Here is a 22,690-nt window from a genome sequence, read left to right on the forward strand (position 1 = left end):
AAGTACCAATTCGTTAAGCAAGTGCAGAGTTAATTAAACTTAAAGGCCTACTGTACCTCAACTCAACCTCTTAAGAACCTCTGCATGACACTTGAAATTTTACTAGTGTAACTTTATTGGACTGTTACTGCTCTTTAAGTTAACTGCACCTTACATAGATTTCTCTGAGACAAGGTTGAGCAAAGCACTGACTACATTTGCAACTATCTTGACTTTTCCTCAGCTTTGTGGCACTGAACACTCATTGCAAATTGAACTGAAGATCAACTTCTTTGATAACCCTCTGTGTCGAAGTATTTGGGGCACAGAGAAGGGGGGCATACTGCTGGGGCTTTATTAAAACCCAGAGCTCTTCCTCTAGAGCAGGTACCTGAAAGAGCATGCTAAAATTATCAATGCTCTGCCCACCAGTGACACTGCTACCAATGTTATTTGCCCAGAGTGAGCTAGATCCTTATTTATAGCTAGGGTTAAACTTTATTTGCTTTGGAATAACTTGAGAAAAAAATGTTAATAGGTGAATTTAGAATTTCTGCTATTTGAAAGTATTAGGCTGGTGCTGGGCCTGAGGTAAATTGGACCAAGGTAGGTTCAATGGATTTACACCCTCTTACATTAGATGTAAAATCTGTCCCAGTTATCAATGTGGATCAGAAATATGGGACCAGCCTCATTAACTTGTGTAAAGCAGGTGCAGTGCCTCTGGTCTTAGCAGTATTTCATCTTTTATCAGAGTTGGATTTGACTTGATGGTTTCGGGTTTCTAAAAGGACTGTTACAAACACTAGAAAACTTAAAACTATTGTTAGAAATGCTATAATGTGAAGTAGTTTCCTCGAGTGACCAGAGTGAAGATTTAGTCCATTAACTGACAGTGTCTAATAGCATAAAAATGCAAGGAGTTTTACACAACCCTGATTATTTTATTTATTCAGTGCTGCTGCCAGCTAGAAAAGATTCTGGGAGTCTTTTGGAAACAAGATAGAAGTCTCTCGAGTTGTGTGCTGCTAAAATAAATGTTGACTATGAATAGTCCAAATTCCTGCTAGTGTTTATATAAGACCTTTCGAAAGGGCAACTTCAGCCCTTAGAAAGTGTATACAGACAATAAAACTCAAGTTAAATAGCAGAGGAGTGCATATGCAAAAAACAACATCAATCCTCATCAAATACCTGCTATGGTTTGCCTCAGAAGTAGAATCTCATTTTTATTTTGGGAAGAAAGGAGGTGATTTGGGGTGTTTCTCCTGGGACTGTAATGCAACAAGAACCAGCAGAAAGCACTGCCTGGGGAAAATGTCAGGGAGGCCACTGTCAACTTGGGAATAAGGTCTTTGGGTAGTGCTAGTGGAGAACTAGTGTTCTGTGTCTGTGGGCTCAGCTGTGAAAAACTTAAGTCTTGTTACAAGTGGGGGAAGAAGATGATCACAGCAATTTAGTGGGAAACTTGGCATGGGAGAAGGTATTTTGGAGCTGTAGAAGTGGTAAAGGCCCTTCAAAGGCTAGTCTTAGAATCTGAGATGGAGAGAAGGTTTACTAAAGAAGGAAGAGAAGCTGTATGGAAGCATTGATAAACAGCTGAATATAAGTGATTAAGGTAAGAAGAATCATAAGCTGTGACATAAGCCATACCATCTGAAACAATGGAGGGCATGCATAAGGTGCATTTTACTCATCTAGGAAAGTGAGTGGGTATTGTGGCATCAGGGAACACATAAGTAGGAGAACCTGCATAAAACTGCATGTTCTACTGATTGATCTCTAGCAGCCTGTAGAACGCTTATTTATGACTGGCAATCGAGGCTTAGGCTTGGAAAAAACCTGGCTGGGCGGACTGGCCATAGACAGAACACACGCACTTTACTCCATCTGGACGCTAGCCAAGTTGTTGCCTTCCTTCATTCAGATGAATTCAAAGTTCCTTCAAATAGCCCTTCATGAAGTGCAGGTTGCATGCATGTGTGAGCAGGGCTTGGGGTCCTTTTATTTCTGCCAGGTGAGTTTAAGGGAGTTACATCTACCTTAGTTACCCATCTGCTGTTAAAGTGTCATAGCACTGGAATCTTGCTGGTTCTTAAGAGGTTAGAACTAATTTATTGGGGAGGGAAAGAAAGGGTCTAAGGGTGAAAAAAAGACCTCATAGATTTTTTTTTTCCCTTCCTAATTCCTTAAATTTGACATGAAAAGGCCCAGGTTTCTGCTGGCCTGCATGGTCACTGATACTTCAGCAAAACAGTAATTGCACCAAATTTGCACAATGCTTGCACAGATAGTAATGGTTACACTAGCTGCAACAGCATTGCACATTATTATTTCTTGCTTCCTGGTGGTTCATTAAAAAAAAAAATACTAAAAAAAAAATCCCAGAACAGCACATAGGAAAAAGGAGCACTTTTGTTCTAAAGGGCCATGTTCAAACCCAAGCTCCTGCTGGCCTCGATTGAAGGACATGAATTTTAACATCCTCATGCTGTATTGTAATTACAGTATGGGGACTTCAACATCTGTTTCCTTTTCTCCATGTTTCCCTCAGTATTGGGTGTTACTGCAGTGCAGCTTTCAGGGAGGCCTCCAGGCATTATGTTAATTATATATAGAAGAGCACTGAAGCATTTGTTGAGACAACAAGTTCACTCTCATGCTCACTGAATACATGAACAAGCAAAGATCTTGCTCCTCTGACTTGTAATCAGCCCTCTCAAATTTCTTGAATCAGGGGTAGATAGAAAGTTCTCCCCCTAGTGAACGGGTTTTGTTGTTGATCTCCAAACAGTTAAAATATAAGGGGAAAAAAATGTGCTTGCTTGTACCAAGACAGGAAAACCACAAAATGGAAAACTTCCACTTGACTTTGAAAGACAGGAAATGGCTGGTGTTGGAAAGGCAGCAGGTAGAGGAGGAGAGAGCCCAGAGGATATCTGTAGAAAGCCAGTTATTCTCCAGACACTTCTTCAGCTCCAGGTTCTTTTGGGGGAAGGAGTTCCAGGATGGCCCCTCTGTTCCAAGCCCTTTATGTGCTTTCCAAATACCCACCCCAGTTTCCTACTTCCTGCCTTTTCCTGCTATAAATATCCTGCCTGCTTTTCATAGGTCTAGAGAAATGAACATTACAGATTAAAGGGGATTGAGGTGACACTGTGAAGCAGCCTTTAGAGCAGCTCTTGTGAAATGCACAATTCCTCTGCTTTAACTCGTGAAGTGTGAGGTTGCTGGGTGCCCTGCTTTAAATTTCCCTGGGAAAATGGAGGGAGTCCTTTAAGAATGAAACAGTCTCCCTGTTTATCATACCTCTGGACTGGGATACATGTGCCTATTTCTAAGTAAACAGTTTCCTTCAATAAATAATATACTACATATGGTGCAGAGCTAAAAACTGAAAAACCTCTGGTATCTGGGAGATGGGAGGATGAGGAAAAGAGGTTTAAGAAGGCACTAGAGACACTAGTTGAGGGACCACACTGCAGGCAAAAGTATAGCACTTGCAATAATTAATACATTAAATGCATTGGTGTTGAGGATCAGACCAAGAGGAAAAAAAACGCAAAGTGACCTCTGTGGCACTTAAGTAGCATCATGTACAGTACTTCAATAGCCACAAAACACAGGACTCTTCCCTTAGCATCCCACAGGGCAAAAATCACGCCCAGAGAAGCGTGGGAAGACAAGAACGGCAGTTCCTGTGCAAGAGCCTCAGTATTGCTGAGGATTATGCTGGGGGAAAGGGCAGGATGAATTCTTAAACCCTTTGTTTTACTTCTCTAAATATGAGGAGCAGCACCTGACCCTTGTTCTTATTTTCCTTTTTTTCTCCCCTTTTATTTTTTCCAAGGGGGTGGGGGATTAAGGATTTAGTTGGTTATTTAGAGGATCAAGATAAAAAGGAGACTTCAATAAGTCTGTTTCTATCTTCTCTACAGGCAGTATATTTCAATAGAATTAAGCAGCTGTCCTGCTTTTCCCCCACTATGCAACAATTTGCAGCTTTACAGAGGCACAGAAATAAAGGAGTCTACAATATCAAACCGAATTCGTAGGTGGCATTTCAGGAGACCCCAAATTATCACAGGAAGGTTTTAAAGGAATATTACCCATTCAGAAAGGACCTATGACCCTTAGAAGTATGTTGCCTTTAACACCTTTGCTTTGGAACAAGTACCCTGGAGCAGAACCTGCGATGGTTAGTCATATGCATCATCCACCTAGGCTGGAGTTCCGATGCTCATGCTCCCAGAAGCCTGATGTGGGATAGCCTAACTTTCCCATAGCCCTGTTTTGTTGCTGTCATCCTAACTCCTCATAGTTAGAGATTGATTCAAACCCTGCAGTTTTAAGTTCCTTCCAAAACTCTTTAAAGGGACTTGTTACTTTAACTCTAGAGTCCTTATTTATTTTTTTTTTATCAGTAGCAATGTCTACTCTACCTTCCATGTGCAGCTATCTAATTTCCCAGTGTATTCTGGTTTGCTCTTCTTCTGTTTGTCTGGGAGGCCAACAGGATGGCAATCATGTATTTACTTATACTTTATTCTGAGAATTCTCCAGAGGCCAAATAATTACAGCACTATAAAGCTAGGACTAATAAGTTCTTGTTTTATAGAGCCCTGCAGCCCTCTCTGTTGTGTGATTTAGTCGGACCCTGCTGGAATAGCACTGCCAGCTTGATCCTAAGGAGACTTGTGCCTTCCAATAGCTTGACACTTTGAGAAAATAGAAAACTCACTGGGAAGCAGGCCTTTACACTCCTTTATTCCAATGCCATGTTTAAACTGGTTGAAGAAATAGTGTAGATTGAAAGAAGCATACAGCACCTGTGTATATGGCTGGATGGGAAACAAAGCTTTCACTAGTACCGGAAAGTTTTCAAGCCAATAGGTTCCTTCCTGTCAGTACAAGATCTCATGTTTGTTTCTGAATGCACTTCTCTCATACCGATTTCCTCCAGTACTAATGGCTGTTGGAAGAGGTAGGCCAAAGGAAAGCACTGGGTCTTTTTTTCCCTCCTGTCTCAGAAACTGTTTTCCTGTTTGTCTTTTATGCAGTATGGCAGCTTGGGCCATTGACGTAAACTTTGTCCTTTTGTGCTCTTCAAAGCTCCCCTCTTCTGAATTTGACAACATTGCCTACACACATCCTGACTGGGCTGGACAGGAGAGCAAGCAGAACAGGATCTTAGGGTGATAGTTGCCTTGGAACACTTGGGGGTTCATGTTTTTATTCAGGCTCCATACTTGTTCATCAAGCCATCATGAGGTCAGCACATGTCGGCGTTCCTTCCAGTGTATATATCTCAATATATATGTAGCCCAAGGAAAGATTGACCAAAACTGTCATTGTGGTGGTGTTTTGAGGCAGCACCACCAGGTTATACCATAGAAAAATATGGAAAAGGCAGGTTTTGTTCAAAAAATTACCTAGAGTCCTGAATGGGAGAGAAAAAAAAATGGAGAGGAGTTGTCAAAGAGGAGCTGCTTTAGCCCACTTGGATGTCCTTCTCTGAAATCTATCAGAGCTCACAGCAGCCATCATCACTGGCGAAACCAGAATGAAAGTACTGATGCATGTTGTTTCCCCACTGAATTTTGGACTATATCTATTTTTCCTCATGAGGCCATCCCTGCTACAGTTGCTGCAACAGCTGTATTATCATAAAGGTATTTAAATTTAGTAATTTGGATAACGAGTGTATGCTGGGATCAACAGAGCTATAATGGTTAAAAGAAGTAACTTTGTTTCTGTATTCCCAGAGAAATCTCCCTTGGCAAAGACGGAGCACTGAATGGAACTTACACACTTAGGAGCTAGCTACATATTTGCCTGCCAATTTAATAGCAAAGGCAAGCAGAATCTGAGTTTCTTTTGCAGAAACTATGTTTTGGTGAAATTCTACTATGAAGACAGTTGTTTCAGCCCCATTTTGGTTTTAGAATGTATTGCCAGCAAAGCTACAGCTGACAGGACCAGGCAATGCCAGTTTGCTTTCTGCAGAAGCAGTGATGCTTCAACCATACAAGGTTGTATTTCTTCCCTGCCCTGTTTGGAAGGTGGCAGAGGAATCCTTACCTGTTGCAGTGCATTTTCAGTAAAATCCATTGCCAGAAAATGTCCCTGCAAGCTGTGGCAATGAGAATGTAATCTGTGGCTGTTTTGCATAGTTGGATAGTTTGTTGGTTTTGTTTCTAAGCCAATTTGTGACTCTTTGAGGCTAGTGTGGCTCCAAAACTTATTAATAACAGTCCTTGTCATTTTAGAGGTTTTATCATTTCATTATTATTCACACATGCTCATTTCTGTATTTGCTAATATGCACTTGCACTTCCTCAGCTTCCTTGCTTGTGGAAGGAAGCAGTGGAAGGAAACTGTGCACTAATAGCCTGGTGTTGTTAACTGAGGTTCTGCTTGTCCCACAGAATGTTAGAAATGGACATGAAACTATACACTAGTAAGCCACACCTCTGATTTTTCTCATGAGAAAAAAAGCTGTGTAACTGTTCTTAGTTGGTATATTAAGTGTGAAATTAAGCAGTTCCAAGGGGATGAAGAACTGCTATTCAGAGGGAGTGTCTTTGTGCTTCTGTCTTCTCCACAGAGCTACAGCAGTTCAGTGTTCTTGTCAAAGTGTTTCCCTTGGGGTGGTGGAAAATCAGAGCCCAACAAGGCTGTTAAAAATCTAGGCTTAGACGTGTGCCTCGTGTGTGCGTATGTGTACATCTTGCAGTTCAGTGATGACCCTGCTGACTTCTTGAACTTTTAATGACAATGCAGCTGTCTGTTCATGGTGCTAATTAACCCTAAAGCTGATTCCCCCCTCCCCCTCGTTATCCATTCTAAGAATGAGATGTGAAAACAAGAAGAGGACTTTTCCCGTGCCCTTAGGGCTCTCTGAGCCTGGCAGCAGTGACCCTGCTTGAGTAGAACTGAAAGAGCTGCTGCGCAATGGCCCATGCTCCTTTTTTAATAGGTTATTAAAATTCCACCTTCTCTCCCTCCCTCCAGTCCTGTTACAGTTTGGAGCAATGGCACTTTGGGGAAAACAGCTGCAGGAATAACTTTTCTTTCGGCAAGGCTGAGACAGCTGTTCAGTTCGTAAGTCTGGGGATTCCACCACTACTTTTTTAGGGCCTGATCCCGCTCCAGCTAAAGTCAGTGGAAAGATTCCCACTGGGTTCAACAGGCAGTTGAAGGAAGCAGCTTCAGGAAGCAGCCTGCAATCAAACAATACTGCTTCAAAACGTTGGAAATGGCTAAAAAGGAAAAAGCGAGTAGGAAGGCATTTGTCATGGAGTTGACTTGCTGACTTGCCTGCAGTCTCAAAGTACAAGTGCTCAGCAGGCCAATGTTTTACTTGAGGAACAGGTTAAATTAGTATGTTTACAGTATCCTAAGTCACTTTTTAAAGATAGCTCTAGTATGTCTGTGTTCATGTACAGTCTGTGGTGTTGACAGACTTTTATTGGCACAGTAAGTTAAAGGACTGCCCTCTGATGCTTAGTTTAGATACCCTTTGAGATCATAGGGAATAATGGCTTACTTTTTGACGTTATGCCAGTTCTCAGCACCTGCAGCTCTCATTGGTTTGAATTTACTCACTGCTTCTGAAAAACGAGGGGAAAAATGGAATTTACTCTTGTTTCTGTCGTTAGAGCTTCTTGTTGTCACCTCTGATTTATACAGTGAAAAAGAAGTCTAGAAACTTGCTGGAGAGGGTCACAATTTCTGTTCCACAGAGAATTTTGAAATGCTGGAAATTTATTCAATCTGAAATGTGAGGGGAAATCTGAAAATATCACTCTTTTGCATGGAATCTTCTGGGAAAAGTGATTCTGACGCATCTAAATCTAATGTTATGAAGGCTTAAATCAAAACGTGCATTTTGAACAAAGATGTCATTTTGCATCAACATTTAGACTTCACATGCAGTTGAAGTGAAATGCTGATTCAGGATGAAAGTAGGTCTCAATTTTTCTGAGAAGAGAAATAAAACCTATTTTTGATGCAGTTAATGCTTTCCTTAGAAATTTGTGACTTAAATAAAATCATGTTTCCTGACAGGAAACAGTATTTCACGGAAGGTTTCTACCAGTGCTATCCCTGATGGTTTAACAGTAACAGCCTCTCCCTTTGGAAGTGCTGATTTTGATCTGATCACACACTACCCCTCAAGCTGGGAGAGAATGCAGTTCACAAGTCCTCTGGGATTTATAGTTAGCTTTTTTTGAATGCTGAGAATTCCACTTAAAACACATATCCACATATCATTCACTTGCTCCAGTCCTTGGCAATGGGCAGTTCTCTTTGGCTTTACAACATTAATGAACAAACAAGTTTGTGATTGTAGTACTGCTGCCACTGTACTGAGACAAAGTATTTCCCCTTGTGTTTCTGTTAGTTCCCTCTGTGTCAATATTTAAATATGCTTAACACCTGTGTTCCAGGTGTGAGCTGAACTGCAGCCCTGAAGAGTTGTCTGTTGAGATGGTGGCTCCTAATTTTGCCAGAGCAGTCCTGTTAAAGCAATGTCTCAGGAGACCTAGACAGGCAGGAAGCAGTCAGGCTTAGTGTATACCCTGGATTACCCTTGTCTGTAAACATTCAGCAGTGCAGTGTCCAGACAACTTCTGCATCCCAAACAGTTAATGGGCCTTAGAGCATTCAGAAATAGCCATCACTGTGCCAGGGTGGCTGTGAAATGGCTATCTATCATATCTTGTGACCTCTTGTGTTTGTGGGTTGTTTTTTTTCCTAAAGTTACAAGGACACCTAAGAAGTCATACCAGAATGCAGGCTTACCTTCCCCAAATTGGAATTTTAGAGAAATTTTTGCTAAGAATACATGACAAAGCTCTCAAACTTTAATAGCACAGATGAGCTAACTGGCAAGTAGGTTTGTTTAAGTAAATCTCTTATCAGATTCACATGGTCAGATTTAGGAATTACCATATAAAGCCCACTAATTAGCAATACTGACTAGGAATAAATTGGTTGGTCTTAGATTTATAAAAGTATTTGTTGTGCAAAAAACCAAAGTCAACAGTTGTTGGTAGACAGGCACTGTTAACCATTCTGTGTATTCTCTGTGCTTACATAAGTCTAGCTGAGAGCGCTATCTCGTTAATATTTCATTGGGAACACGAGGATGCATATGAGCATCCAAATAATGCCACAAAACTTCTGGAAATCTATGCTGATGGTGGCTATTCTGTAGCCTATCAGAACAGCCCTATTCTGATAGACTGTTTATGAACATGAAATTGTAATGAAAAGTTTGTGCAGAGGAAGCTTGGGTAATAAGAGAACAAGATGGTTGCAGTTTCTCTACTGGAGTTCCTACCAAACAATTTTGGCCAGTCTGTCAGCAGAATAGTCGAGGAGCTTCTGAGAACTGAAATAACTGGTCAGTGCCTGCCTACCTTTTCTGCTTCCAGTGCCCTGTGTCATTGCACAGGGAAAATCTGTGTCTTCAGAGCTAGAGGATGTACAGTATTTCTATTACTCATGTAAAGTGTTGTTGCTTATAGATGTTCTTAGACTTCCAGGTCTTCTCATTACCTCTTTCATGAGACAACTCATACATACCACTCTCCTGGAAAGGAGGAAAATTGATCAATGTAAAGTTTGCCCTGATACTATCATGATCTTGACCTGTAGTCTGACTGGGAATCGTGATACATGGGGCTGATTTAGGACCCAGGAAGGTTTTCCACTTGCTTTAATGAACACTCTATCAGAATCTGAGTGCTATAGCTAAGTCTTTAAATAGTGCTCAGACTCTAGGATAAAATTCTTCATGTAGCTAAGCTCAGCTATATAGTATTGACTGTGGTTGCATAATAGACATTAATAAGATGGGCAATTAGTACGTTCCTTAAGCATTATGATAAACCAGAACTGTGTCATGGACACATCCAGTGCATGTGAAGAGTCTGCATCGGCTATCAGCTTCTGAACTATTTATAATGGCTCAAGAATGGTGGGAAATACTACTGTCTTCTCACAGGCAAAAAAAAATTGAATACAGGTTTAATTCCAGGGTCCAGCAGGCATAATACTAGATCAGGTCCAGTGCAAATAGGAACAGCAGAGCAGCATATATAGGCCTGATCTGGTTAAATACGTATACTTCTTTGGTGTGGACAGCTGCTCAGCCTATCAGTTTAATGCAAGTTTTCTAATGCAGGAAGGAATTTGCAGGCCCACCCAGTACCCTTGAAATCTATACATGTTCCCAAATGGTTCTTCCTCCCTAGCTCCTACGTGCAAAATTGAGCGTAAACCATGTGATCAGTAGAGTGCAGCCTCCTTGTAGAACGCTGGCACCCATCCCAGCTGGGCAAGGTGCTGAAGCAAGAGTCCTCTGAAATTGCTGAAGCAGGGAGTGTCCAGGCCTGTAGCTTTTGATACTCCCTGTTTTGAAAGGTTTACATGGGTTGTCAGAGCTGCCCTAGTTCTAATGTGCAGGAGAAAACTGCCTTCAGTTGTTCTCTTTAGTTGGGCTCTCCTCCTTCCTCCTCCTGGTGGACCATTTGAGTGTGAGCTGCCAGTGTGTTCATGAACTGAATGGTGGGATAAGGAAGACTAAGAAATAAGCAGGTTTGGCTCAAGAATTTTCTCTTGTCTCTTTAAAAAAGACAGTGATGATTTTATTACACCCATTAAGTCTGGATATCCAACAGAGGAAGCCTAGCACCAAGGAGCAAGGATATGCCAGTTCTGTGTATCTGGCTTTGCAGATGTCTTACTGTTAAATGACATGCAAAGTAGCATCCGCCAGTTTCAAGCCCTGGGCATTCACTGTATGTACATGGTTGAGTGCTGGATCAGAGCATCTTCCCCATCCCCCATCTTGGGATGTGTGTGAGCAGTCTCTAGGCTGCTTGGTGAAGATAGTGGTTTTGCTCTGAGAACCAGATATCAAGCTGCCACACAACAGATTGCAGACGGAATGACCATATCCTGGTAGAGCAACTTATCTACAGCTTTGCAGGCTAAGGACTTTCCTTTCTCAGCAGAAATGAAACTTCCTGGGAAATAGGTAGTCAAAAAGAAAAAAATGGAAAAAAAGAGTGCATCTACACTGCCTCTTCAGCCTTAAGTTTCCTTGCTTTTGATGTATGTGTGAAAGCAACTTTATTTGAATATTTGCAGCAAAGGACATCACACCTGAGGACTGTATTTATTCTTTCAACAGTGCCTGTAACCTCAAGGCAGTAAAAGTTTGTCCCATGTGAATCAGAATCAGATTTCTATGATTGTAGTAGGTTCTTTAAAATACCACTTGATCCATTTTAATCACTCTAGCACTTGTTCTTGTAGTTTATTATCATGATCCATGGAAATGGAAAATCAGCCTCACTTGCAACTGTTATCACTAAATCACAGGCAGAGGACATGTTTTCTCCTTTGAGAGACTGCTCCCCTAACTATGCTTCCTTAGGCAATTCATCTCTCATCATATGCTGCAATTTGCTTTCCATGTTTTCCATGCTCACTTGATGGGTTGGGAAATGATCGATGCCAGATGCACATTCTTTTTGGGCAGTAAATGCCGCTGCAGCGGTAAGTCATGTGCACCAGCTCCTCATTTCATTAAAATCACATATGGTTTCCATTTGCCCCTAATTGGTCTCACTTCAGCTCTGCCATGTTCTCTGAGTGGAACGCTTAGGCCTGTGGCTCCTTTGAGCAATTCCAAAGAGCTGTGAGAAACCAGAGCCTTGTCTGTTTCAGCCTGGCTTCCCCTCATCCAGTATTTACTCTGTCTAGAAGTACTTGATCTGGAAGTGAGGACTGAGTTAAATCTTACTGCACAGATCTTACGAAGACCAAAAGAAAATGGAAAAGGTGTTCTGAGCTGCACATTGCTTGACCTGCTTTGAGTCACATGCTTGTTATTTTTATCCACTGTTGTAAGCTGGGTTTGGAAGTGCTTTTGTGCGTTGGTTTTGACGACCAACTTTCCAACACTAACCTTGGCTGCAAGCAGTTCTTTCGTTGGCAGTGGCACAAAAGGAGGCAAAACACACACTGCTGAAAACATTCCTTGGAGAGAGGTGCAAGGTATCTCTCTATTGCACTCTGTCCCTTGATACTCCTTCCCTCTGCTTGCAGCACTTTTCCTTCTTTTATCTGATACATGCCTATTGCCTTTTGCCTGAATTCAGCTTTTAGTAACTAAATATTTAGGTGGGAAGTTAAAAAAAATGCCTGCCAAAAAGAAGACAAAGAAATAACTAGTTGGCAGGAATGACACTGGTTTCTCTTTTTCTTTTACCAGGGGTTTCACAAGGCTATAGGCATGCTCATTATGTTGTCTGCAGTGTGTCTTGTTTGCTTACAACCACAGCCAACCTAGAATGTTTTAATGATGTAAGCTGAGACTAACTTAGCGATGCCTGTAACTCCTGTGACTCACCTGTTCTAGATAATCTATTGGGTCTACCTGGCTTCTCTGAGTTTAGTAGGTATAATAGCTTGTAACAACAGACACAGAATTACTTTTTTATTCTTTCATTTCCTTTAGCTTCTCTGTGTTTATCACAAGGTATTTCCTGAAGCTGTTTTCCCTTGGCATGAAACATAACCATCTACATCTAAAAGATTCTACTTATAGCTGGGTATAAATGCATTTTAGATCCTTCCTTTCTTCTCCCTTCAAGTCTTTCCTCCATCCTCCCAACAGTCTATTTGTGTATGATGGGAAAGTAAGGGAGCTAACATCAGGAGTTAGGTGCGGGGGCAGTGCTGGGCAATCTGAAGAGTCTTCAGCCTAATTGCATATAGGAATCTGAACGAAATGTCTAGAAGAGAATTTGCAGTTTCTTGTTTAACAGGGACCTCTCCTTTCTGATTCTACTGTATTTCAAAGGGAGCTTGGGCTTCCATAGCGTGAGATGCACCATACAGGGAAGGAGACAAATACTTTCTACTGTTGCCATCAGAAAATTTGTATCCAGTTCATAAGCCACAGGTGAAATACCAAGCATGAACCAAGTTCTGCCTGTTTTATGCAACCTGGCATTTTCAATCTGTGGTCTTGTTGCGAGGATTCACTTTCTCCCAGGTAAAGCACTTCTAGAGTAGTTTATATATTTTGAACTGATGGGAGGGTTGGTGCACTCATGGACTTGTATGCAAGAGTTGTATCACTCCTTATTTTGTAGTGTTGGAAATAAAGCAGTACAGCATGTTGTTCAAAGAGAATCCTCGTGGCAAGGAAATCTGCAGGGATGGGAAAGCTGGTTAATATTTAGCAAATGCAGCTGTGATCAGTTGTTTTAGGCTGAGCTTGGGCCTGTGTGAAGCCATTTAATTCTCTTTCAATTTTTTGAGTGGCCTTCAGCCTTGCTATGCACAGACAAGGAGAGTTTTCTGGATATGTAAAGCAAAGGTCAAAAGTAAATGCCATAGTTATGGTTAGAATATTGAAAGAGATCTGAGTGTCTAGCCTTCCTGGTTTTATTTAGACTTTTATTGCTAGTTCGAATGCTCAAATATGCTTGCTGAAGTTAGCACATGTCCTTTCCAGTGCGACATTTATGTGGCAACTGTCTGGCTGGTAGAGGTGACTGGTGTCAAGAAGGTATTCTTTCTCAGTCAGTGCTCCTCACAGCCCTTTGAAAAAGCAAGAGGTCAAGGACTGCCAGTAATGAGAGGTTTTTTGTTGTTGAGGGGTATGAGAGGAAAGCAGCCAGCAGTGAATCTCTTGTTTCAGTATCTTTGTTGGCTTTCTTGGTGAGGTTCTCTGGTGATGCTGTGTATCAACACAACTGGATCTGGCTTCTTCCAAGACAAAGCAAAAGAGGTTTGATTTGCCTTTGTGGATTTGGTTAAATTTCATGATGGAACAAGGCAAGAGGAAGCTCCTCTCGTGTTGCAGGAAACTTTCAAATTCAATACTTTTAATTTGTAAAATAATGTTTTGGTTATATAGGATGAGGTGACTTGGAGTACAGACAGCTCATCAAACAGACTGGAGACTTACATCTGTTGTCCTCAGTTTTTCTCTCTCTGTTCTGCTTTGATGTGGAGGAATGGTGAGAGGCTGCTTTCTTCTCCCCCTTCCAAAGCAGGCCCCACACACTTACTGCTCACACAAGCCTATAGCCACCAGGCAATTTGATAGTTTCCCAAGAGGCTGCATATAGCTGGGCCAGATTTCCAGTCCAAAGGACATAATCCACTTGTAGTTATGGTACTCTGTTTTTACGGAGGTCAAGAGTATTGGTTATAATTGCTAACAGATCAGCCAGGGTAGTAGGAAAAGGAATGCAGCTAGTGAGAGTAAGCAAGACAGACACAGTGAATCTGTCTTTTGAGCAGCACCACCAGCATCTGTGCTAGAAAACGTGTGTGTAAAAGCACCCTGCTTTGACCAGCTTAGGAGACACCCCAGTAAATGCCAGAATGAACCAATATGTCTGTAGTATTCTAGGAATACTTAAAAGTCTTAAACGTAACTGGCCACCTTAACCTTGCATGATGTGAGCCTTCCAGCATGTACCAGGGCAGTGAGGAGGTTTTGTGAGACAGACTGAATGAGATACCTCATAAGTTGATAGAAAGTTCTCAGTAAATTGCTCTTGGAAGTGAGCCCTTGTATAGTCTCTGGATGAAAAAAATGGCAACCATCCTCTTTGGAATGTCCCGTGTCTAGTGTTAAGGCAGCATTTCCAAGTGCACCATTCTAATGGGGGTTGTTTTTGCTGTCCATTTTCTGGTGTAGTCATTGGCCTCAGGATAGAAGGAGGCTTTCTTCAGCCTCTTGGTCATATTGCTACTCCCCATGTATTTTATATTGCCACTGTTTGGATATTGAAGAATGGGCTTGGAGAATAACTTGTCCCCTCTGTCTTTGTTAGTAAACAACATGAATCCTCCACATCTTTTACTTAAGTGCAGTGAGCATGCATCTCAGCCAAACCTCTCACTTAAAATATTGTACACCAATAAAATAAATCCTTGAAACAATAACGAGAAGTGTAGCATTTGTTGCTCTCCTGAGCTGTTTTTGGTAATTGGTCACAAGGGAAATGGGTTTGGAGCAAATCCTGGTCTCTAAAGGGTGTGTGCCTCCACTTAAAATGCTGTTAATGGTTGACAGCCAGCCCACTTGCACTGAAAGCATCTAGTTCTCATGGTGTGTTTGGGCTTGCAAGTGGGATTTGTGGTGTTGGATTGCGCCTGTACTACTGCCTCTCGATAACAAAGGTGAGATTTATGGTAGTATCACCATCTAGTGGCTGGATCCGATAAAGGTCACAGGCTAGATTGAACTAGGACAGCTGATGCCTTTTCAGTGGGAAAACGAGCTACTACACATGTGCCTGGATGAAATAATGTCGTAATTACAAGTCTTTTCACCGTGTTGTTTCCTCAGCTTGGCAAATGCTTGTCTTAATCCCACCTGTCTACTTCATCACGTCAGGCATTGCCTGTTTGTCTACTTTTGTAGAAGATGTAAGCCATTTTTGTGGGTATACATACACATGCAGACAGCTTGTACCATGCTAGAGATGCCTGTGAAATACAAGCCATTAGCTGCTTGCAGCATATGATATGAGGAAGAAGTTCTTTACTGTAAGGGTGGTGAGGCACTGGAATGGGTTGCCCAGGGAAGCTGTGAATGCTCCATCCCTGGCAGTGTTCAAGACCAGGTTGGACAGAGCCTTCGGTGACATGGTTTAGTGTGAGGTGTCCCTGCCCATGGCAAGGGGGTTGGAACTAGATGATCTTAAGGTCCTTTCCAACCCAAACCATTCTGTGATTCTATGATTCTGTACTAGTCCAGCAGAAAATCTGAGCCATCTCTGTTTTCATAAGCACTAAGACAGTTTACATTAAAAAAGGCAAAGGGAAAGAGATAAATACATGAATAATTTGTGATTGTTAGATGTATTTCCTGAATTCTCAAATGCAGCAGGTTATTTTCATAATATATTTTTAATATCAACTAAATATCCATTTTTCTTTCTCTCTATTCTCTCATTTTTTTTTAATCATGTCAGATGTTGAGAAGCAGCACATATATTTTCTCCTTTTTGAATCATGCTAAGGCTGCCATGCTTATCAAGATTTACATCCTCATCTAATTTAACTTTTTATAAATAATTACAAATCACTCATGAGGCCTTGCCAACTGCTCCAGTCTCACAAAGTGACCCGACCTGAAACCCCAAAGTACTGAGAAACATTCATCTCAGAATATTTTCATAGGCAGTACTTCAAAGGAATTGTGGGTTAAAAATATGCAGCTATTTTGGTGACCACTTGTGTGGGATAAAGTTTCCCATTAGTAACAGCAAGACTGTAATAGAGCTCCAGGGAGAAAGAAAGAGTTCAGGGGAGTAGTCACAGCACCTTTTGCCTCATTCAGCTTAAGCAGTAAAGAGTACACAGAAATAAACAGTTGACTTTGTTAACATAACATGGACTGAATTTGTAGCAGAAATACTATAAATTTCTGATAATTTGTAGAGCATGAAGAATTCCTCTAGCAAGTATGCATGCCCCCCACTCAGTTAGGAACAGTGTTCTTTATCTTCAGGTGGTCCACTAGCATAACTGGTGAGCAGTGGTTTGAAGGAGCAAAAATAAGACCAGGGAAATGTGTGGCTGTAGATCTGCAGCTTGGAGCTGTGTTCTGGGCAGATTTACAGACAGCTCTCATACATGGAGGCTTAGGGTTAGGATGAAGCTGGACATGCAAGAGCAGCCTCTGAACAGTCCTGTCAAACCAGCATTTCTCTCCAGTTACACAGATGCCTTTGATCCTCAGGGGGTGAGAATTTAGCATCACAGACTTAAGCTTGAGTATCCTCTTCTCCTTGGCTAACTGCTTGACTTTTCCTTTAATATGGGAAAACTGAGGCAGGATGGGTTCTTTGTTCATGCCTAACTTTTTGGTAAAGAAAGGAACTTAACTAGAAAAGTTACTAGTTGGGTGGTAAAGGCAATTTCTCTGAGATACAGAGGGCCTGCCCATTTACAAAAGGCCTGAAGTGATGGTCCACACTGAAGTTTTTAATGATTTTTAGAACTGTTGTTCTCTCTAACTTTATTGGGGAACAGTAATGTGAAAATACAGATCCTTCCACCTAGTTTCAAGGGTAGCATTAATTGAAATTGGGATGCTGTTACATGCTAGGGTAGATACACATTTTGGATCTTTGGTCCTGTGGTGAGGCTGTTGATTAGTCCATAAATCAAAGTTGGTTTCTTTCTGAAGTGACTGTGCTACTTAGCTAGAAGTAGAGGGCTGCCAAGCTAGCAGTGAAGCACATGAAGGAAATGGAGGGTTAGGTATTTTGTCAGCAATTGGGAATGTCCCTGTCATCTTTTATGCTAACCATGTTCTGTTTTGGGAACCCTAGCATTTTGCAATATTGCCTCTTAGTATAGTTCTTATCATTGTCAATAAGATAAACGATTGGATTGTTGATTTCAGATGTGTTGAGCAAACACCAGGTTTTTAAATTGCAATGTATCAGTTATGCAATAGTTGAAGATAAGACTTCAGACACCCTTTGGTATAGATTCCAGCATTAGTGAAGTGCCCTGGAATCACAAAGCCTTAAAGAAATAATGTTCTTTCTCACTGACCCTTAAGCAGTCTGTTTTTTTTGTAGCTTCAGTAGTGGTTGTGGTGGCTGGAGGCAGCAAATGGAATCATAGAATAGTTAGGGTTGGAAAGGACCTTCATGGGAGGTCTTAATGGAAGAACCTTAATGGAAGAACTTAATTCTTTCAAGATATTTGCAGTCGTCAAGGACATGCTTCAGTATAACCACTAAATTGTGAAGAAGAGAGCAAATTGAAGTCTGAACAACTTGTTAAATAGAAGAATCAATAAAATTGTACTGACTTTTACTGCCATTGGATAATAGAAATAAAAAAAATAATTAAGAATGAAGTTTTACACTCAATGAATGAAGGTTTTGTTGGTCCTTTGAATCAAAGCCAGCAGGACTGTCTTACCTACTTTAAAATTTATTTGACAAGTCTGGCTGAAGCACAGGGTATAAATCAGAGCAGAGTGAGTTCGCCTTGATTTCACACCATCCTCATGGAATAAGTTCCAGGAACTGGTGTGTATAAACCAGATCTATCTCTTCCTTAAAGTCTGTTCTTCAGATTATTCAGAAAGCTGGGACAAGCTTTTTGCTTCATTTACTTGCCCTAGCCTCCTCTTTTTTCCATTTCTTCCAGGTGACTTCTGCAGCTGTTTGGAAAGTAAATGAGCTATGAAGCAACAAGGTGCTTGTTTAATGTCTTTTATACATAGCAGAATGCATCCCTGAGCTTTGTTGCTTCTTTTAGGTAGTGTTGCAATGCAAGTAATAACTCATTGGGTTTTCCTGTTTGCAAGGGAGTACCTCCACCTCTTTGTCTCCCTTCCATGCCTTCCTGCTTTTTTTAATGAATTACTATCTGTGGTGCAATAGTATGATACATTTCAGTAGAACACAGATGAAATGTTGCACATGATTGCTGTGAAAGCAGTACCTCTGTCCTGCGCAGGGAGTTACAATCAGGACCTTCATAGGCTCAGAGGAAATATATGTGATCCGTTTTAGTTGCTGGATTTCAGTAGTGTGGAGCCATTGGGCTATATATTCAGCAGAGGTGTGTTGTTTGTAATGATAAACTTTAGGCAAAGGTAGCTGATAACTCTTTTTCAACAAAAAAAGTGTTTCTGGGAAATTTGTCATAGGAACATAGAATGGTTTGGGTTAGAAAGGACCTTAAGATCATCTAGTTCCAATGCCCCTGCCATGGGCAGAGACATCTCACACTACTATGTATAGCTATTAATTTTCAGTTGTGTTATGAGTATGTTGCATTCTTTAGATTATTCTACTGGAACAGTTTTCATAGCCCTTGTAATGAGAAGCTTGATGTGTAAGACTTTAGGTGTCATTTGCATGGCTAATATTATAGTTTTCATTTTTCTATTAATTGATGGAATCTTGAGTTCCTTGGTTTATTTTATATTTTGTCCTGTTTGTATGAGTGGTGTTTGGGTTATAGCATTTTCTAACAGTGATCCTTATTCTTTCCATGACTGGTCTTCTCCATCTCATTTTCTTGTAAAAATTACACCACTTCTAGTGCTTGTATAATGTTGGATGATTGTTCTGGGGTAGTGAACTTTAGCTAAATAATGCCCACCCAGTCACTAAGCTTTGCCCCTCTACTGAGAGGACCAGGTGATTGAAGAACTTAATCAAAAAGGGTCAATGGAACAGTAGGGGTTTTTGTGGAATGCAACAAAAAAGATGAGCAGGAAAACTCTTCATTAAGCTCTGATTGTAAATTACCCACTAAATCCACCTGAGGGACCAGAAAATCCTTAATCTGTGGTGACTTGGGCTCAATAGGTGCTGCTGTAGCTCATCTGTAATATAATGAAGGTGTCTGTGTCAGGCTGGGTGCTGCATTGATGCATGCACACACACTGCCCCTGAGTATCCTTGAAGAAATGAAGTGCAGTGTATGTAAGGTCAGATGGATCAGCTTTACTTTGTCTTCCAGGTGGTTTCTGGCTGGCCTGCCAGCTTTCAGTGTGGACTTGGTGGTTGCTGAGCAATCTGCTATTTAACAGTAGTCATTTTTCAAGGGAGCCATTTATTTGAAGTTTTGCAGTATCTGAAAGGTGGCAGCTGTAGTGAAATCCCCAGATATTCCAGTGTGTTTTACTGTATTGTCGTGGCTATTGTGAAACAGAGGTTGTGTTGGGTATCCAAAGAATAATTTAAAAGTAGCTCCTTGCTGAACATCATCCCATATGTTGACAGTTAAAATATTACATGCAAATTTCATCCCAGTGGCTTGGTGCAAAGATTTTAACCTGTCTTGATCCCAGTTATAGTCTGCTTTGCAGATTGATGTCAGATTTCAACATAAATAATGCTTGTTCTGATTTTTCGCACAGAACTGAATCTCCTCTAAATCCTTGCTTTGGCATCCCACTTTACATGCCTTCGCTGTGTGTGAGATTTAGATAAATTATTCTATAAAATAAAACAACTCCAGGCCAACCTTCTTCTGAATTTATTCTAAGTGTCTTTTTGGAAGTGGAGGGTCTAGCCTGAATGTTGTGTAAAGTTGCTTATAATTTGTTGTATTTTTCCTCTCTTATGACAGTGATCCGAGCTAAAGTTGTGGGGAAGAAGCTTATGAAAGATGGACCATTTGGAACAATGCGATACACAGTCAAGCAGATGAAGGTATGTTTGCAAACATGCAGGCTTATAGATAAATTACAGTAGCATGTAATAATGAGCAAAGTTGCATACTGAAAATAATAGCATTTCAGCTTTTCATATTGGTCGGCCAGAATAGGTGGTTACTGGCAACTAGTAGAAATATGCCTGGGAAGGGCAAAGGAAGAGGTCATTCCTGACCTACAATGCTGAATATCTAATTCTTCCTTTATTTTTAAAATTTCTGGTAGTAAAAGATGCCAGATGGGCTTCTCTGGATATTGGAGTCTTGTTTGTGTTAGACTGTGGAAATGCAAGCTTTTCCATCTAGCACTTTCATTAAATTCAATATGTGGTGGTGGTAGGGGGCCTGCTGCCCTAGGGAGAGTGGTCTTTCATCTCTTTTTTCCTTGCATTCTCTGTGACCACCAGTTAGAGTAATGGTATTTTTCTTTCACATATAGAACAAATGGAAATTGTATAGTAAAGTCTTTGTCTAAAAAACTAAACCAAACACTGTAGCTGTCAAATATCAGCTCAGAAGAACTGTGAAATACTGACTCAAAGTTGAAAACAAGTAGATGAATTAGAGATACCAAGCAGCTGATGTACCTCTTTTCAGAGCTCTACTTTTTTGCTGCACAAACTGCACTCAACCTGCTGCTTTGAACTTCAGGGCTTTTTCTTAAACTGACCCCCTTGTTATGTAATGCTAAAAATCAGCCTTAGATTGTTTTTCTTGGCTATGCAATTCCAGTCATAAGACTGGTTTATGCCTTTAGGAAAAAAAGGGGGGAATGGAAAAGCTTGGCAGAGACTGCAGAAATCTGAAACATATTAGACAAAGTAAAGGTTCAGGAAAAAAAAAGTCACTTGCCTGCCTTGTAACAGTAACTCTCTTTATAAGGCAGTTTATAGCTCAGCACGAAAGCTGGGAGGAGGAGACGCAAAGCCTGTTTCATAAGCTGTCGCAAAACCGCACAAGTAGCCAAATCTGGTCCTGGCAGGGCTCTTCCACTAGAGTGGAATGCTTGTGCTTTGAGTAAGAAGGTATGAGGTGCTGGGCTTGCTAATTTCCTTAATCTTAAAAATGTCTTTAAAATTCAAAAGGAAATATGTGTTTGTTGATTAACTTTTTTTTTTTTTTTTTTGTGAAAAAGGCACCTGGTTATGTTGGCAAGAGCAAGACAGTGCTGCCACTCTCTTTTTGGGGTCTTCTCTTGGGTTTTTTTGGTGGCTGTCCCTGGCCTCATCAGGCTCACAGCATTGTACGCTGTTCTCCACTTTTGTCACTCTCCAGCTCAGCAAGTGCACCTCACTTCACAAAACAACTCAATGTTCACATGCTGCAGTGGCTTCATCAACTTTTCTTTCTTTACTTCATCCTAGTCTTTCCAGGACCCTTACTTTCCCTCCTACTTGGTTGGAAGGAATTGGTACTTCCTATCTGACATATGCCCATGAACAGGGTCCAGTGGTGAATCTAGAATAGCAGTAGTCCCCAAAATGAATGTCCCTGCTGTGAACTGAAAAGGTTTCCATGTGTCTGGTGGCGTGGGGAGGGGGCATAAACCCAGGCAAGCATCTTCAGTGAAGCAGCAGCCACTCTGCCTGTCCTGGCTGTTTTAATTGGGTTGTTCTGCAGCACAGGGCCAGGGTGTTTACAGCAGGTACTGCAGTAATATCCAATGCCCTTGTGCTGAGACCACAAGAGAACAATTGCCCTTTTGCAGGCGCAGTTCCACAGTGTTTTGTTAGATAGCTATGTGCCTGACAAAAGCAGGAGTGATTTTAAAGGGGAACTCATGAGTTGATCAAACTGGCTCTGTGCCTGCTACATAGATGGTGAGCTGGTGAGATGTTATATCGCACATTTAACTGTGACCTTTGGCAGGAAGGAACCTGAAGCAGTCAGAGTACTCAGTAGAACTGGAATGTCCGGGGAACATAGTTCTTGATAAACAAACAAGCCAAGTGTCTTCTTTGAAACCCTGTTGTCTTTCTGGTGAGCTTAGAGACTTCAGTATAAAGAGGGATTCAGCCCCATACAGTGGGGGAGCTCAGAATGACGCAGCAAATCTCTGCCTTGCTTGCCCAATGACAGCTGACTGTCCTGCTGAAAAGAAAACTAAGGAGGCCTATAGCCTTGCACAGCTGCATGAGAACAACTCTAAAGATATGTCAGTGAGATTTTGGCCACCTATAAACCCTTCTGCACCTGCAGATGAAAGATAAACAAGCCATTTAGTCTATCAGTGTGTACTGAATTTTGTGTGAAAAGGATTAAGAGCCTTAAAAGGCAACAAACAATCTTTGTATTTCTTTTGTGGGTTCCTTGGAGTTTGCTATGGCTGATTCTTGCTCTTGCTAACACTCCTGAACTCATTGCTGAATTTCACAGCTCAACCAGCTTGGGACTTGGGCTGGAGCACAAGGTCAGCCCACAGGCACAAAATAGTGCCAGGCTTCATAGCCTTCAGGTTGGTTGTCTG

General features: G+C 41.2%; 2 protein-coding genes across 2 annotated transcripts in view; one reads left to right on the top strand and one right to left on the bottom strand.

Annotated features, from left to right (window-relative positions):
* SYN3 (synapsin III) overlaps positions 1-22,690 on the bottom strand; it is a 194,647-nt gene that overhangs the window by 92,962 nt on the left and 78,995 nt on the right. The window lies entirely within an intron of this gene.
* TIMP3 (TIMP metallopeptidase inhibitor 3) overlaps positions 1-22,690 on the top strand; it is a 34,374-nt gene that overhangs the window by 6,039 nt on the left and 5,645 nt on the right. Inside the window, exon 2 of the mRNA XM_005150412.4 lies at positions 20,140-20,222. Within this exon, the coding sequence (XP_005150469.1) occupies positions 20,140-20,222 (83 nt within the window). The remainder of the gene's footprint in view (positions 1-20,139; positions 20,223-22,690) is intronic.

This window comes from Melopsittacus undulatus, chromosome 5 (assembly GCF_012275295.1).
Source record: "Melopsittacus undulatus isolate bMelUnd1 chromosome 5, bMelUnd1.mat.Z, whole genome shotgun sequence".
In the NCBI taxonomy this organism is placed as follows: Eukaryota; Metazoa; Chordata; class Aves; order Psittaciformes; family Psittaculidae; genus Melopsittacus; species Melopsittacus undulatus.